The sequence below is a fragment of the Eublepharis macularius genome, chromosome 9 (genome assembly GCF_028583425.1).
Source record: "Eublepharis macularius isolate TG4126 chromosome 9, MPM_Emac_v1.0, whole genome shotgun sequence".
Lineage (NCBI taxonomy): Eukaryota > Metazoa > Chordata > Lepidosauria > Squamata > Eublepharidae > Eublepharis > Eublepharis macularius.
This window is the reverse complement of record NC_072798.1, coordinates 70434873-70450399: the sequence shown is the minus strand read 5'-3', so window position 1 is coordinate 70450399 and position 15527 is coordinate 70434873. Positions and strand designations below refer to the sequence as shown.

The window sequence follows — 15527 nt, the reverse complement described above, 5'->3', positions numbered from 1 at the left end:
GTGATATTCTTGCCCCTGATGGCAAAGCTAGCTTGAGAATTAACAATACAGCTGTGATTCCAGGTAACTAGACCTTCCATATGTTACCAGAAAAAGTGCAGACTAGATCATGAATAGAGTATATATCTGTTGTGACCTCTTCACACACTACTTCCCATATGAAAACCTCTGTCCCTCAGGTAACAGGCCAAAGTAGTCACAATTCGCCACCTGTCTTGTCTGTCTTTACTAAGAAGACAGCCCTGACCCTTTCACATACATAGTGTCCCCTCTCTCCTTCACTCAGAGATGTCAGCAGATGAGACAGCCAGTTCCCTATATTAACCAACCCTCATCCAACTATTGCCTAGGACTGTTAAGGCCAAGGAGTTCTACACCACTTTAATTTTTCTGCTGCCACCAATTTCCATAATTTGTAGAGCAACGAGGTTTTACAGATGTCTATGTGTGAGTATGCGTTTCTTTTCCCTAATACAGACCACTTTCAATTAGTAGGGATTAACTATAAACAAGGAGTGAACTTTTATTAAAGGTTTGACAACGTAGAAGTGGTTCTTAAAGATATACGCATAGTTTCTTCACACTTGAACTTTTGACTGTATAGTTTGTTCACACTTCCAGGCCGCTTTGTTAGTTACTAAGTAACAAACAAGCACTTAACATTCCGACAGTTCCTGTTGGCTGTTCTTAGGGAGAGGCGTAACTGCAGCTGTCCATCACAATATCTGATGAACAAGATGGCAACATGTCATGGTGATTCCTAAGTACTGTATTTTCTAGATGTGTATACTATTCTATTTTCTTTAACTAGTCTTTGCAGTATCTGCAGTTGAGTAGCTTCTTGGGACAGTGATTTTTAGTTATCTTGTGTACTGGTCATATTTTTGAATGCATTTCTCCATTTCTCCCTCATTGAAAGAAATAAATGAAAGGAGTGATGCCTGGGGAGAAATGTGAGAATGGCAACTGGCAACCAGAACAAATATTGACTTGCTTACTTGCTGTTTATGCATATGCCCACACATTTCATAATAACACATATTAATTAACATCCAAAATGATTTTCTCTTCTACTGTCTGAACATTTTCAAAGAGCATTTGGAAGAGAGATTCCCAGCTAATAAGGAGGGACAGCCCAGATAAAGTATTTTAATAGTAGTGTAGTAAGATGGCTAAACTATGCTTCTCAAAAAACCATGGGTTTCATTTGTTGAAATGTGGCTTACTCAAGTATGTTTTTTAATGAATATGCTTATTTCATTAGCATGTGAGAGGAAAATCCTATCACAGTGACTCTAGCCATTATATTCATACCAGTTCCTTAGGCTTGCTAAGTAGATTGCTCTTGAGACAGGGATAGAAAGGGTCATAGAACATCCCTGAAGATGCAGGAGGGAAAGGTTGGGGCAAATTACTTTCATGGGACCCAGTTTCATGCAGTTTCATGCAATAGTCGCACCCCCTCCACTCAGCAACTAGAATGTTCAAAAATACATAATAAGATAATCTTCAAGTAATAACTAAGGTAGATCCCCCTCTTGACCTATTTAAGTTAACATAATGGAGCTGCTAATCAGTTGATATCTCATCATTTGAAGAGTCATCATCATTTCTTATCATTTGTGACAGCTTTTTCTTGTTGCCAGTTGCAGTCCTCCCATAACATGAGAACTCAGAGGTACCTAATGAAGTTTATGGACAATAGACCAAAGGAAATTCTTCTTTACTCAACAAGTATTCAATTTGTGTAATTAACTGCCACCTATCAATTGTTATTAGCCATAGTGAGTATGGCTCGCCCGCAGAGACTTATGGATCCAATTGGCTTCCAGAATACCCTGCGGGATCTGATGACCCCTGGCGGTTCGTTGGATGAGCTGGTGGGGGACTGGCATGACCATCTCTCGAAAGCCATCAACAAAATCGTTCCCCGTCATCCTCTCCATCCCCACATCAGACTGGCTCCCTGGTATACAGAGGAGCTATGTCTGATGAAGCGGGAACTGAGACGGCTACAGCGAGTGTGGCGGCGGAATCGGGGTGAAGAGGTGAGAACATCTTATAGAGTGTTAATAAAAGCCTATGAGGTGGCTGGGAAGGCGACAGAGAAGGAATACTTTACTGCCTCCATAGCGTCTGCAAGCTCACGCCCGGCAAAATTGTTCTAGGTAGTTCGGTCCTTGGTTTCCCTATCACAGGGAGACCGTCAAATTCGGCTATTAGCTGTGAGGCTTTGGGGAGCTTTTTTGCAGATAAAATCTCGTCCCTCCGTCGGGATCTGCCGGCCACAATTGATACAGTAAGGGAACTGGAGGCCCCTTGGCTGTCTTCCAGCCCATTTTTGGGTCACTTCAGCCGGGCCTTCCAGGAGGAGATGGACAGGATCCTGTGGCTGGTGAGGCCCACTACGTGCTCCCTGGACCCCTGCCCGTCGTGGATGGTGAAAGCCAGTGCCGATGGGTTGGGGGCCCAATTGGAGGTCATAATTAATACATCATTGAGCTCCAGGGTTTTTCCCAGGGCACTAAAGGAAGCCGTAGTGTGGCCTCTTTTGAAAAAAACATCTTTGGACCCCACTGACCTGTCCAGTTACCGCTCGGCAAGAAATTAGTTTCATTAGCTATCGTGGTCTTTGCAGAAAGCGGAAGGGGGCAGATCAGGTAGAAATGCAGAGAGGAGTACTGAGGATAGCGAAGAAGGATATGTTGTACAGAGTCAGGTTCATTGTAGGAGCAAGTACAAACTCTTTCTTTATAGGGAATACTTTTGTATCTACCTGTTGAAACAGCCTAGGAAAGAGGTTGAACCTGGCTAACATGAAGGCTCTGCGATGAGAGGGAATTACCAGATTGGATAGATACTGAGCCATGGAATCATGTGAAAAAGGAAGGCCAAAAGAATGTGGGGAGCATACTCCAGAGCAGCCAGCATTGATTACTTGGGCTTCGATGTCCCAAATCCTCCTTCAGAGTACCCAGAGAATGGCCATTTCTCCAGAGTTGGCCAAAGAATCCAGGTCAATACCAAGGGATTTGATTTTAGACGTTATGGAAAGTGACCATTTCGAGATATGGGGATCTGCAGGAAGGAGAGCGATCAGACTGTTGGGGGAAGAACTGAAATGAAGGTGAAGCCAGTACTTAATAACAGCAATCCACACCCGAGTTTCAGTAAGATGAAGACCCAATTCAGCACAAAGAGTATAGTATGCTACAGAATTGGGGAGGCCAAGGATCTTGCGAAGAAAGTTAAAATTGGAGGTCATTATTAATACATCATTGAGCTCCAAGGTTTTTCCCGGGGTGCTAAAGGAAGCTGTAGTGAGGCCTCTTTTGAAAAAAACATCTTTGGACCCCACTGACCTGTCCAGTTACCGCCCAGTATCGAACCTCCCATTCTTGGGAAAGGTGAGCAGGCGGTGGAGGATCAGCTACAGGTGTTCCTGGAAGAGACCTTTGTCCTGGATCCATACCGGTCCGGGTTCCATATGGGTCATGGGGCGGAGACAGTGTTGGTTGCCCTCAAGGACGATCTCCGTAGGCACCTGGATCAAGGCGGGTCGGCGCTACTCATCTTGTTAGACCTGTCAGCAGCGTTCGACACGGTCGACCATGAGCTGTTGACCCACTGCCTCACCGATGTGGGGATTCATGGGACGGCCTTGCAGTGGCTTGTCTCTTTTCTCCACAGTCAGGGACAGAGGGTGGCGCTGGGGGAGAGACTGTCTGCACGCCAACCGTTGGAGTGCAGTGTCCCACAGGGGGCGATACTCTCTCCCCTGTTGTTCAATCTTTATATGCGCCCCCTCGCCCAGTTGGTGCGGAGTTTCGGACTCTGTTGTCATCAATATGCAGATGACACCCAGTTGTATCTGTTGATGGGTGGCTGACCTGACTCTGCCCCTGACACCCTGTTGAGCTCTGGAGGCCGTGTCTGGGTGGGTAAAACAGAGCAGGCTGAAGTTGAATCCCGCGAAGATGGAGGTCCTGTACTTGGGCTGTGGACTGTCGGAGGCAGGGATCCTTCTCCTGACCTTTGGGGAGGCACCACTTGTGCCTGTACCATCAGTTAGAAGTTTGGGCATGATTCTGGATTCCTCCTTGTCTATGGAGGGCCAGATCGTGGCTGTGGCTCGGGCGGCCTTTTTCCACCTTCAGCAGGCCCGGCAACTGGTGCCCTACCTCTTGGCCCAGGACCTAACAACAGTGATCCATGCAATGGTCACCTCCAGGTTAGACTACTGTAACTTGCTCTATGCAGGGCTGCCCTTGGGCTTGATCCGGAAACTTCAACGGGTCCAGAATGTTGCTGCGCGTGTCCTAACTGGAGCTTTGTATAGGACACACATTATGCCTATCTTGCAGCAACTTCACTGGCTCCCAGTAGAATTCCTGATCCGGTTCAAGGTGCTGGTTTTGACCTATAAAGCCCTAAACGGACTGGGACCAGCATACCTGTATGTGCCCTGTATGTGCCCCAGAGAGCACTTCGTTCAACCGGAAAACATCTACTGGACCCTAGGGAGGCTGAGCTGGCCTCTACCAGGGCCAGGGCCTTTTTGGTCCTGGCCCCAACCTGGTGGAACTCTCTGTCTGAGGACACTCGGGCCCGCCAGGATCTTTTATCATTTAGGCGGGCCTGTAAGACAGAGATGTTCCGCTAGGCATATGGTAGAGGCTAATTTTAGCCCATCATTGCTGAGCCTTCCACCAGTCTCCCTCTACAAGGGGTATGGAGAGTCCACTCACGCTGGTTGTCCCGAAAGCGGTACAGTATTTTATCTGTTGCTGTTTTTATGATTGATTTTAAGTTGTATTTTAATCAATGTTGTACCTCGCCTTGAGCTCAGTTGTGGGGAGGGCAGGTTAAAAATAAATAAATAAATAAATAAATAAATAAATAAATAAATAATAGCAACAACAACAACAATAATAATGAAAAGTTCCATATTTAGAAGTGGTAAACTTCTGAATGCCACTGCAAAGAGACAACATCTGGGGAAGACTTTGGCACTGTGCCTTGTTTGGCCATCTAGGGCCATTGCTTGACCACAGCATTGAAACAGAATGTTGTCCTAAATGGACCACTGATCTGCTCTAATAGGGGTCTTCTTATGGTCCCTGGTGAATCTATTAACAATTTCTAATGAAAATGATTGTGTTGGGAAAGAGATGAGGTGATATGAAAGCCCTCTCCTTTGTCTGCTCTGTGATGGATATTTCATAGTCCTGTTCAGATGTTAAAAATCTTCATGAAGCAGAAGAGTAGCACAGGTATTCTTTTCACCACACGTTCTAAAGAAATATATGATGTGAACATTCCACAAAGCTGCAGAATTTGTGTGAGATTTTTAAAGGGGGAAGAATCACACACAAAAAAGACAGCTATGTCTATCTCAGCATAACCAAATAATTACCCTACTTGCTATTACTATGCTCAATTTGCTCTCCGCAGGTGAGGGGGCGTCATCTATTGGCACACTTAAAAAAAATTCTTTTTCTGTATTGTCTATTAGATGATTATTAATATTGTTGAGTATACTTATCTTACAATACCCATGGGGAGCTGAAGTGTGTCGGGGAGTTGCCATTCAAAATAGCGCTCTGATGTTTTATGGGGAAATGTTCTAATAAACTTGTTAATCTTGCACAACTGTATTTGCTTCCACTTGGATACACTCCTGGAAAATGTGAAAGGAAAGACCTTAGTTCCATTGGTCTATTCATTCATGGCTGAAGAGGTCTTACATGTTCCACTGATAAATATATAGTTGGTTTCATCATCTGGCATCTATCTTCAGCCCCTATCCACCAAACAGGTGATACACAGATGGATTCATGAATGATGAATTTGTGACTCCCTTCTTTCTCTCAAGTGTGTTTCATGGTTGGTGGGGCAGGCATATATAGATGAACTAAGAGCAAAATACTAATGGAAAACAGAGCATTCTTCCATGTGCCCCCGGCCCTCCATATGAGGTGGATGGGTACCAGGAACAGGGCCTGCTTAGCAGTGGTGCCCAGATTATGTAATGTCCTTCCAAGGCCAGGTGTCTATGTTGCTGATATTTTTATATCCATTAAGGACCTTTTTAGCCACACAAACTTGTGAAAGTTTCAGGTAGACATAGGCACAAATCAAAATACGAATCAAATTTCCTGACAAATCGGGCCAATTTGTGTTTCGTGAAACGTGTTTCCTGGGGGCCGCAGTTTTCACGAAATTCACGACTTTGGGGGCTGATTCATTCAATTCATGAATGATTCATGATGCCAGACAGGCTGGCTGATCCATTAATTCCCTAAGCAACATAGGCCCGGAATGTCTGCAGACCTTTTGTTGCCATTGGAACCCCCAATCTTAGCCCACATAACCTTGATAGGCAGCTCTCCCTGCCAACTGGAGAGCTTCCATTCTGCCCTATATCACAAGGAGAAGGGGGGGGGGTTAATCCCCTAGGCTAATCCCCTAATCCCCTAGGCAACTGAGGAAATGGGCCTTCTGTAGCCATGGGAACACCAATCTCAGCCCTCCAAACCCTGTTAGGCAGGTCTGTTTGCTGACCAGAGACCTCTGTTCTGCTCTATGTGATCATTTCTTATATAAGGTACAGCTCTCTGCCTCGTGCTTTTCAGTTCCAGTAGACAGAGGGAGAGGGAGGACCTGTTGTTGGGATTTGGAGTGAGAGAGTAGAATTGGGAGCTTTTGGCTGGATTTGCTGCTGCTTTAAAAGAGACTGAAAAGCCTCTTTCTTATTTTCAGCTCTTGGCCTTGTTGGGAAGGTTGTTGGGTGAGGGTGCCTTCTTTCCTCCACCTCACCCAACCCCAGTCGCAAGGCATTGCCTGGCTCTGGGGCCTAGCTTGACTGAGGCCTACCTTTTCCCCCTTTAATTTTCTTTGTTTATATTCTTATTTAGAGCATTTGTTCTTGCTGGCTTGTTGGGTGAGGGTGGGTGGAGAAGAACCTTCTGAAGTCTCCCTACGAGTTTGGCATCTCTGGATATAAAGTGGGACATTGAAATGCCCTAGGTTCTGACGAACCATGAAACTAATGAATCGTTTCGTGAAATGGGACAAGTTTGTGAAAGTTCGTGATTCGTGGAATGCGACAAAACATGAATTGCTCATTTTGGTTTTTTCCCCATTTCATGCTCATCTCTAGTTTCATGTTGATCTGTAGTAGAAGAGCAAGATTCAAGTCCAGTAGCACCTTAGAGACCCAAACTGTGACAGTTTGTAAATGTCTGCCATTTGTGAACTTTTTTAAACTGTTGTTGTTGGCTTTATTGATTTTTATCTATTAAACTAAATGTGTTTTGAATGCTTGTTGGAGGCAAGCTGAAATGACTGATAGGTTCAGTGAAAATGTGTTAGATACATAAATTAGTGGGTTAATCTTGTGTCTGCATGTGCGCCAGTAGTTCAGTGTTTATTTTATGGGTTTTTTTACTAGGCAGTTATTAAAGCCATCTTTAGATTCTCCAAGATGCATTGGAAATCTGCTGCCAGTCAGACTACAGAATGCAAGATAGACCAGAGGTCTGACTCTGTATAAGGCAGCTTCATAAGTTTACAAACATTTTGCGCAGGATTACTTGATTGTCCATAGTAGGTTTTTAAGACGCAAGAGGAATATAGGATTGGCTCCAGCCAACTTTAAAGGGATATAGGGTTGGATCCAACCAACTTTTTTACTTTTGAAAAATGGAGGAGGGAGTCTCCCTTGGCCAGCATAAAAGCTAGTCTGAGGATTTGGGAATATGCATGAATAAAAATCACATGGAACAGGGGCTGCAGTAAGGCAGAGTATTAGGTGAGTGAAACAGATGGCAACCCATTGTTCAGAAGCACTTTAAAATTTGCCATTTACAGGATAAACCACAATGACCTTGTAATTTACCCCCTCCTCTCCGCATTACTGTATGTTTTGGTGAACTGTTCTTATTTTCTGTTATTTTCAGGACTGTTCTGTTCACTTTGACCTCGGTGGTTGTGCTTGTCATCACAACCGACTGGATCAGCTGGGACAAGCTGAATCGTGGATTCCTGCCAAGTGATGAAGTTTCCAGAGCCTTTTTGGCTTCCTTCATCTTAGTCTTTGACCTTCTTATTGTCATGCAGGTACACTTTTCCTAAAATCCCTTTTAAAGTGCTGAAGCTGCCTTCTCAGTAGATCACCTTTCTGCATATGTTGTTCAGCCAAGACATTCTGAAATCAAACAAATGTTTATTTTGCCATTGCTATTATTAGACTTAGGTGACATCAGTATTCTTACGGAACTGTTTTTAAAAGCCAAATGGCCTTTAAAAAAAAAAAAGTATAACTGCAAAACATTGCTGACTTCCTCAGCTTTCTTTTGCCAGGTAAGAGCCTGGTGACTTTCCAAATAGGGTGTTGTCTGCCAAAATGGCACGCAGGAAAGGAGGAAAAGTAAAGGTTGTCATTTTGTAATGAAAAGCCTCCATTATGAGGTTGAAATAACATAATGAAACGCAAGTTACAGACCATTAAAATGTAAATATATGGTTACATAATACAATGGAAGGCATTAATAATCATTCTCAGGAGTCTATCTCATTCTCTTAATGCACATATCTTCTCATCAGGTGAGTCCACTAGCAGTTTCTTGTGTCGGGTTTCTTTCTGCTAGCCATTGTTTCTAAGGAGATCATTTCTTGTAGTCCATCCGGTCCATGCTCTTTTAAATTGTGCAGCTAACTACAGCCCATGGTCAAGACAAGGCCATGTGGCGCTGCATCTGTATACAACTGGGCCAGGATCTGGGAGACAAAAGGTCAGATCTCCACTCTGCCATGGTCGGGGATCCATGAGGACTTGCAGCTACCTTGGTGGCTCTGATGGCAGAAAGGCAAGGTATAAAAGAAAGAAAGAAAGAAAGAAAGAAAGAAAGAAAGAAAGAAAGAAAGAAAGAAAGAAAGAAAGAAAGAAAGAAAGAAAGAAAGAAAGATCCCACATTTCTCCGTTCTCCATTCCATTTCAGATCTCCCCCCTGCCCTTATCTCTACAAGCTCTAGCTCATTGCTGGTTACAGTTTACCCCCACCCCCTTCCTCACTGGCCCCACTTGCCCACCTTTCTTCCTCTACTGGCGACCATCAGTTTTCATGAGCCATTTTGTGTTGTTGCATTGAATTCCAAAGGTTTAGGTTTTTTTAGTATCTGAGTATGGACAGATGTTCAACTGAAGCCAAGTTATCCCTAAATTAGATTTTTTTTAACTAAGAATTTTTTTTTGCAAACCTATAGATTACTCTGTGTTTGCAGAACCACAAATAGTCACTGTGCCAGTGTGCCTAGCCCTGCTAGATAGATATATGCATGGGTCAAGCCCCTGGATATCGAGTATAATGATATGTACAGACTTCACTATAAAAATGCTATGCAGATTTTGCCTTTTTTACAGCACTGTGCTTAATAAAATGCAAGGGGCCTTCTAAAAAATGAATCCACTTTGTGTGGCTTCAGTGAAAAACATGAATAAGAATGGGCCATACATTATCCTATATACACTGAATATCATTATACTAAAGGCACAGTGATGGTACCGTCCGCTACCACCATTATTACTACATCATTCTTTTGACTGTGAAAAATGAAGTCCCCACAGTATGACCTTGAGGCTATCGAGCTTAGGAGGGAAACTTCATTTGAAAATCCCTGGCTTTGGTGCTGTTTCATATTTTTACTGCACAGAGTAAGTCTTAATTGCATTTTTGAATGATGCTTGCACTGTAGAGTTGTTATTTATGTAAAGGTATTTATCCAAGATGCACAACTGAGATGACTCATCTTATTTACAAGGTGGCTGTGGCATCAGTGAATTGCCATTGCAATAAAGTCAGGTTGACTCAGGTGGGTAGTAAATTGCACGTAAAAAATCTTGCAATGAGAGGTTTCTAACTAAACTAGAAGTATCAGACAGATTCATGCTCTGAGTGCCGATGTAAAGCCTAACATTGGCATTGTAAATGGTCACTTCCACAGAGCAGTTGTTTCGTGTTAATTAAGTACCTGAAAGAAGTCTCGTTTTGTTGGAGTCTATACTGAGTTTTATTTCTGCATTACTTACATTGCAAACTAATTTTAGCAACAGAAAAGTACTAACTTAGCCTGCAAAATAATTCTCAACATGGGAAGCAGGGGTGAGGGGGATAGTTGCATTAATACAAGCTCAAAATTATTAGGGTCAATGTTTCTGCATGCTAGCATTCACATTGAAATTTTATTCTTTTCTTTATTGTTAAAAACCCTCTGAAAAACTATTTTTTTAAAGAAAAAGTCAAGAATCTGCAGAATAGCCTAATCCATTTAATTAGCCTTATTGCATCAAAGACATGCTCTCGGGATGAGGTTATGAAGGGGTCTCCTCACAAATGCATGTCCTCTTATATGCTTGCACAAACACATGTACAAAATCATGTACGCATAACATAAATACACAATGGCACAGGAGCTGCTTCTCCGGGGTGCAAAAATATTCCATGAACATCAGCAACCACATGAGCTGAGTTGCATAACTCTTTCAATTCCTGTAAGAACTTCCTGCCCACAGTATTGGGAATTGGCTCAGGCTGTTGGGTGGCTCGGTCCCTGAACAGAGAGGGAGTTCGTTGATCCTATGGGGGCTGCCACCACACGCTGCCTCCCATGTCCCACCCCCATTTGCCACACCACTGTGTGAGGGGTACTGGGGCAAGACAAATGGGGTGGGACATGGGAGTCTCGCCCAAGTGTGGGGGGAGGGCTGTCAAGCCACCCTCTGCACCACTGGGGCTTGCGCTCGGCCGTGCCCCTGCCACAGCACTCCACTGCTGGCTTGGGTGGCTGTTCCTGCTGCCGCCAAGCCCGGGGATCTGCCTGATCCATCTCCTGCCTGCACTGTATGTTTGGGTGGTGTGTCAGTTCTGAAGAAAGCGCCAGGCCAGGCAATACCAAGATTGCATCTGCAATCCCAATATTGCATTGGGATAACACCTTCCTGAACTATTTCTGCCTGGATAGGGCAGCCATCCAGGATCTCTGAGAGGAGCTAGGACCGGCACAGAAGGAGAAGGCGCTCCTGTACAGCCTAGTCATGGGCCACACCAGGCTCACCACGGCAAGAGGTGCCTTGGCCACTACTCGCCAATGGCCCATTTGTCACAAGACAATGGAGTCAGTGTCAGCCCTGAGGCATGCTACACAGATGGAGCTGTCTACTATGATGCACTGGAATGACTCCTTTGGGCCAGCTCAGAAACGTGTGCACACCCTCATGGCTGGAGGCACTCTGTATGAGCAGGCAGTGCAAGGTTTGCTGTGGGGGGGAAGCAGTCATGGTCTTGGTGATCCTACCTGTTGTAGTGGATGGCCTTGTCAACAAGGTCCTGTCCAGTGAGCTCATGACGAGGGTGAACAGTGCTGCATGGAGTAGACTGGGGGCCTTGGCCCCCCTCACAGGCCACTAGCACTCTTGCTTCTCTTGTGCAGATGAATCACTTGGTGTGGATGCCACTCCAGAGCTATCAAGTGCCATGGGCAGGGAGGCTGTGAGGGAGGACCCTGTAAACAGCCCTCCAGGGGCCAAGGAGGGGAGTCGGGAGGAGCTGGAGCTGGCCAGTGTGGTGGATGAGCCCGGGACTGGGGATGTGGACATGGAAGGGGATGGAGGTGAGGGCACAGCAGTGGGGAGGCATCCTGGGGCCTGGGCGACATGCCTGGGGCCCAGATGGCCAGTCCTAGCACCTAGCCCACCGCCATTCCCCCACCTTCAGGAGTGGCCCGGGGCACACTGTGAGTTCACCACCAGTGACACAGCTGGGCAGCCGGGATGCCATCCCGTTGGTGAGTGCAGCTCGCCCCCAGGTGGTTTGTGACTTCCTCCTTGTCCAAGGGATTCTGCCCACCAGCTAATCCTGTGATGTACTCCAGGGCCATCCCTGCTGGTACCCCTGGTGAGTCCGTCCCCTGTGGCAGGGCATCCACTCCATTCTCCCTTGCAGCAGACTGTACTTCTGTGGGGTGGGCGTGTGTCCTGCCTGCTGCTCAGCCAGGAAGCTCCCCCTGCCTGTGTGTGGGGCCCCTCCCAGAACGGATTCCTCCTCAGGACTGCAGCACATGTGCTCACAGGGGAGGTGGCATCGGCAGGCAGCACCAGTGGGGCCACCTATGGTGGGCAGGGGATCGATGGCTCAGCTGGCTCCTCTAGGAAACAAGGGGGCCCTTCCCCATGGCTCACCCCTGCCTTGATGTGGGTATCATGATCTTAGGGGCATGTAGTCCCCAGCTGGCTGTCGATGGGCAGTGAGGTTCGTGGCCTGTGCATTGGCTGTGCCTTTGCTTGCCACTCACAGCCTGTCATGGGGGTGGTGCAGCTATTGGGGGATGCTGGCTGGTTTGTCACGGGAACAGGGGGCCTGAAATTCCTGCTGTGGCCTTGCTGCACCTTGCTGAGCTCAGCTACTGAGGTAGCTCTCCCACAAAGGTCCTTAGGGAGCAGATAAGTAGTGCCACCGGTACGCAGGTACATGGGCTCCATTAGCACAGTGGGCCTCAGGATTGTGCTGAAAATCCCCCCCCCCCAGGTTTTGGCAAGTCCAGTTATTTGTTGACTAGCTCCAGATAACTTAGCAAAGCAGATCGCTAATTGCTTTATTGCCTATAAGTATACATTAACAACACAAGGTTAAAAATCCAGAAAATGCAGAGCTTTGTCACTTCTTGAAACTACCAAATATTTCAAATTTGTATTTGTTCAAAACATTTATGAGCTCACCTTTCTCCCAAGCACCCAAGGCAGATAACATAATAAAAATTATCTAAATTATAAAAGAGACATTGGACGCCTCAAACTATTAAAGCAACCAGCAGAAACATAATAAGTTGTATCCATAAGAGATCTCTGCTCCTGTGAACCAAGACAGAAGCCCATCTAGATACTCCAAAGATTGTCTTTTAAGTTCCATGTTACAGCCTTAATGATATTGCAGAAGACTGATAAATGCTGGTGTGCTAAGTGAAGTTGCTACATGGGTGCTTCTGTAGACTACATGCTTTTCTGTAGACTATTATGCCTTTCTTCCCGTCCATTGCTTCAGCATTTTTAACTTCTTCCATGTATGTTTTTTACTTCTTCGATCTCTCCTGACTAACACATTTTCTGACCCACCTCATCCAACTTGTTTGACTTTCTCCTTCTGGGCTAAATTAATTGGGTACAGGGAATCAAGGTTAATTGTTGACCTCCTATCAATCAAATTTGTTTTTTCTCAGGTCTTTAGCTTATCCATCAGCTTTCATGTGCACCCTGACCTTCCTATCCAGGCTTCATATGATTAGTGGCATCTGTCAAGTCTGTGTGCACCTTACCCTTTCCTAATTCATCATGCTGAGAGCACAACAAATGGTGTCTAACCTCTCTTCCTAGAGTTGAGTTATATATATAACACATACACACTTAGGTACACTAGAGCAGATTCAAAAATAAGTCTAAAATCTACATCTAACAATTCTGGAAGCAATCACATACTTAAGAAAATACTTCTCCAGCAAATCTTGTATTGGTAACTTATTGGGAGATTAATCACTGACAATGCAAGTAACTATGGTTGTATTCCATGGAAAAAGCATATCTTCAAACACCGGATGAACATTTCTGTGAAGGAATAGATGATTCTGAATAGAAATTAATACTGTGTTGGTTTCTGCACGGAAATATTCAGGGATTTATGACCTATTTTTGTAACTGAATCTTAACTCTGCACGTTTTCTATGAGTCATTTCCATTAATCAGGCATGATGACATTTCTGACCTTACCATAATAGCAGATCAGGAGGTATAACTAAAGTTATGTTCTGAGGGAATAATTCATTAATGCTTGTCCTTAAAACACTTTCTCTCAAGTGCATGGAGCACTGGGCTGTGTTCCTTTAAGGCAGCTGCCCTGGAGTATTTGGCGACACACCAGCCCAGATCTGGCTGGCAGGGAGCAGTGCTGCTGTAGTCTACGGAGACTCTGCTCCCTAAGCACAGAGCCCCATCCAGGACATTTCCACGTCTGACACTGTGCATTTAATGTTGAGACTGAGTAACTGGGTTGAGATTCTGCTGGTGTACTTCCCACCCTGCTGCCTAACAGTCTGCCTGGCTGAGGTGGTCTCAGGGGTGGTTGAGGACCCACAGACTTGTAATCCTGGAGGACTTCGACATTCATGCCAAGGCAGTCTTGTCAGGAGTGGCTCAAGATTTCACAGCCTTCATGTTAACCATGGGCCTGTCTCAGGTAATCAATCACTTGTCTTACGCATTGTGCAGGTCACACTCTTGATCTGGTATTTTGTTCTGGGCAGGGTAAATGTGATGAGAGGATGGAGGAACTGATGTTGGTTCTTTTGTCATGAACAAATTACTATTTGTTCAGGTTTAAACTTACAGGGACATCAAGCCTCTGCAGGGATCTATTAAAATGATCCACTCGGGGAGCAAGATGAATATGAATGGGATTTTTCCTGTTGATATGGCTGGTGCTTCTGTCAATGCCGTAATGACCTCTGGAATGAAATTACCTGAGCAACAGACACAATCACTCCCACTCTCTCAAATGTTAGAACCCAGGTAGCCCCTGGATTTACTGAGAGGCTGCAGGCGATGAAAATAAAAGGGAGACAGCTAGAGAAACAGTGGAGGAAGACTTGGGACAAATCTGATAAGACACGGGTGAAAGCTCATTGTAAAATATACTCCATGGCAGTGACTGTGGCAAAGAAACAATACTTCCCCTCCACCGTTGCATCTGCACTGTGGCTAAGGTGGTGGGGGGGGGGGAGGAAAAGCTGGAGGTTTTGCTGCTGGTGGTGCAAACCCAGCCCTGCTGCTGACTGGGGCGAGGGAGCTTGGCATGGCTCTCTGGAATCCCCCACCCACAATTTGGGCCCCTCACTTGTAACAATATAATGGCATCTATTCACCAACAGGAATCAAAACAGAAATGGTTAATATTTCAGGTGGGTTGAAGTGTGTCCATTGATGTGAAAAGGTGAAGGGCCCGTAAGTGTGAAGCTAACTTTGTATCAATGATTATAGGAAAAGGAAAATACAGATGAGATGGATGTCAGTTGAGGTGGTTTGATGTCTCAAAGATGTATAATGAATTTTTGCAGGAATTAGGAAAACTTCTCATGAACATCTGCCATCGGCTCAATTCTTCACTGACAAAGGCCTTCCATTAACATCACAGATGCAACTGAATTACATGTTGGGCGAACGGAATTGTAATTACATGTTGAGCTTGTGACGTAGAACTAAATATTTTTAATTGAAAGCGACAAGAATTTTTTCCCCACATAAAACCATTCCATTTTACGTAGACGAAAATATCAATTTACAAGCTGGACAAAACCAAAGACTCGAAAAGCAAACTGGATCCGGAACCTCTGATACTCTCTCAGAACTATAAATAGAAGTGAAGTGAGAAAAAGAGCAAGGGAGGCTGGGAAAAGAAAATGGCACTGTTACCAGAACTGCTCTT

General features: G+C 45.1%; 1 protein-coding gene across 1 annotated transcript in view; it reads left to right on the top strand.

Annotated features, from left to right (window-relative positions):
- Positions 1-15527, top strand: part of TMEM117 (transmembrane protein 117) — a 314883-nt gene that overhangs the window by 228767 nt on the left and 70589 nt on the right. The window contains exon 6 of the mRNA XM_054989399.1: positions 7962-8121. Coding sequence (XP_054845374.1) covers positions 7962-8121 — 160 coding nt within the window. The remainder of the gene's footprint in view (positions 1-7961; positions 8122-15527) is intronic.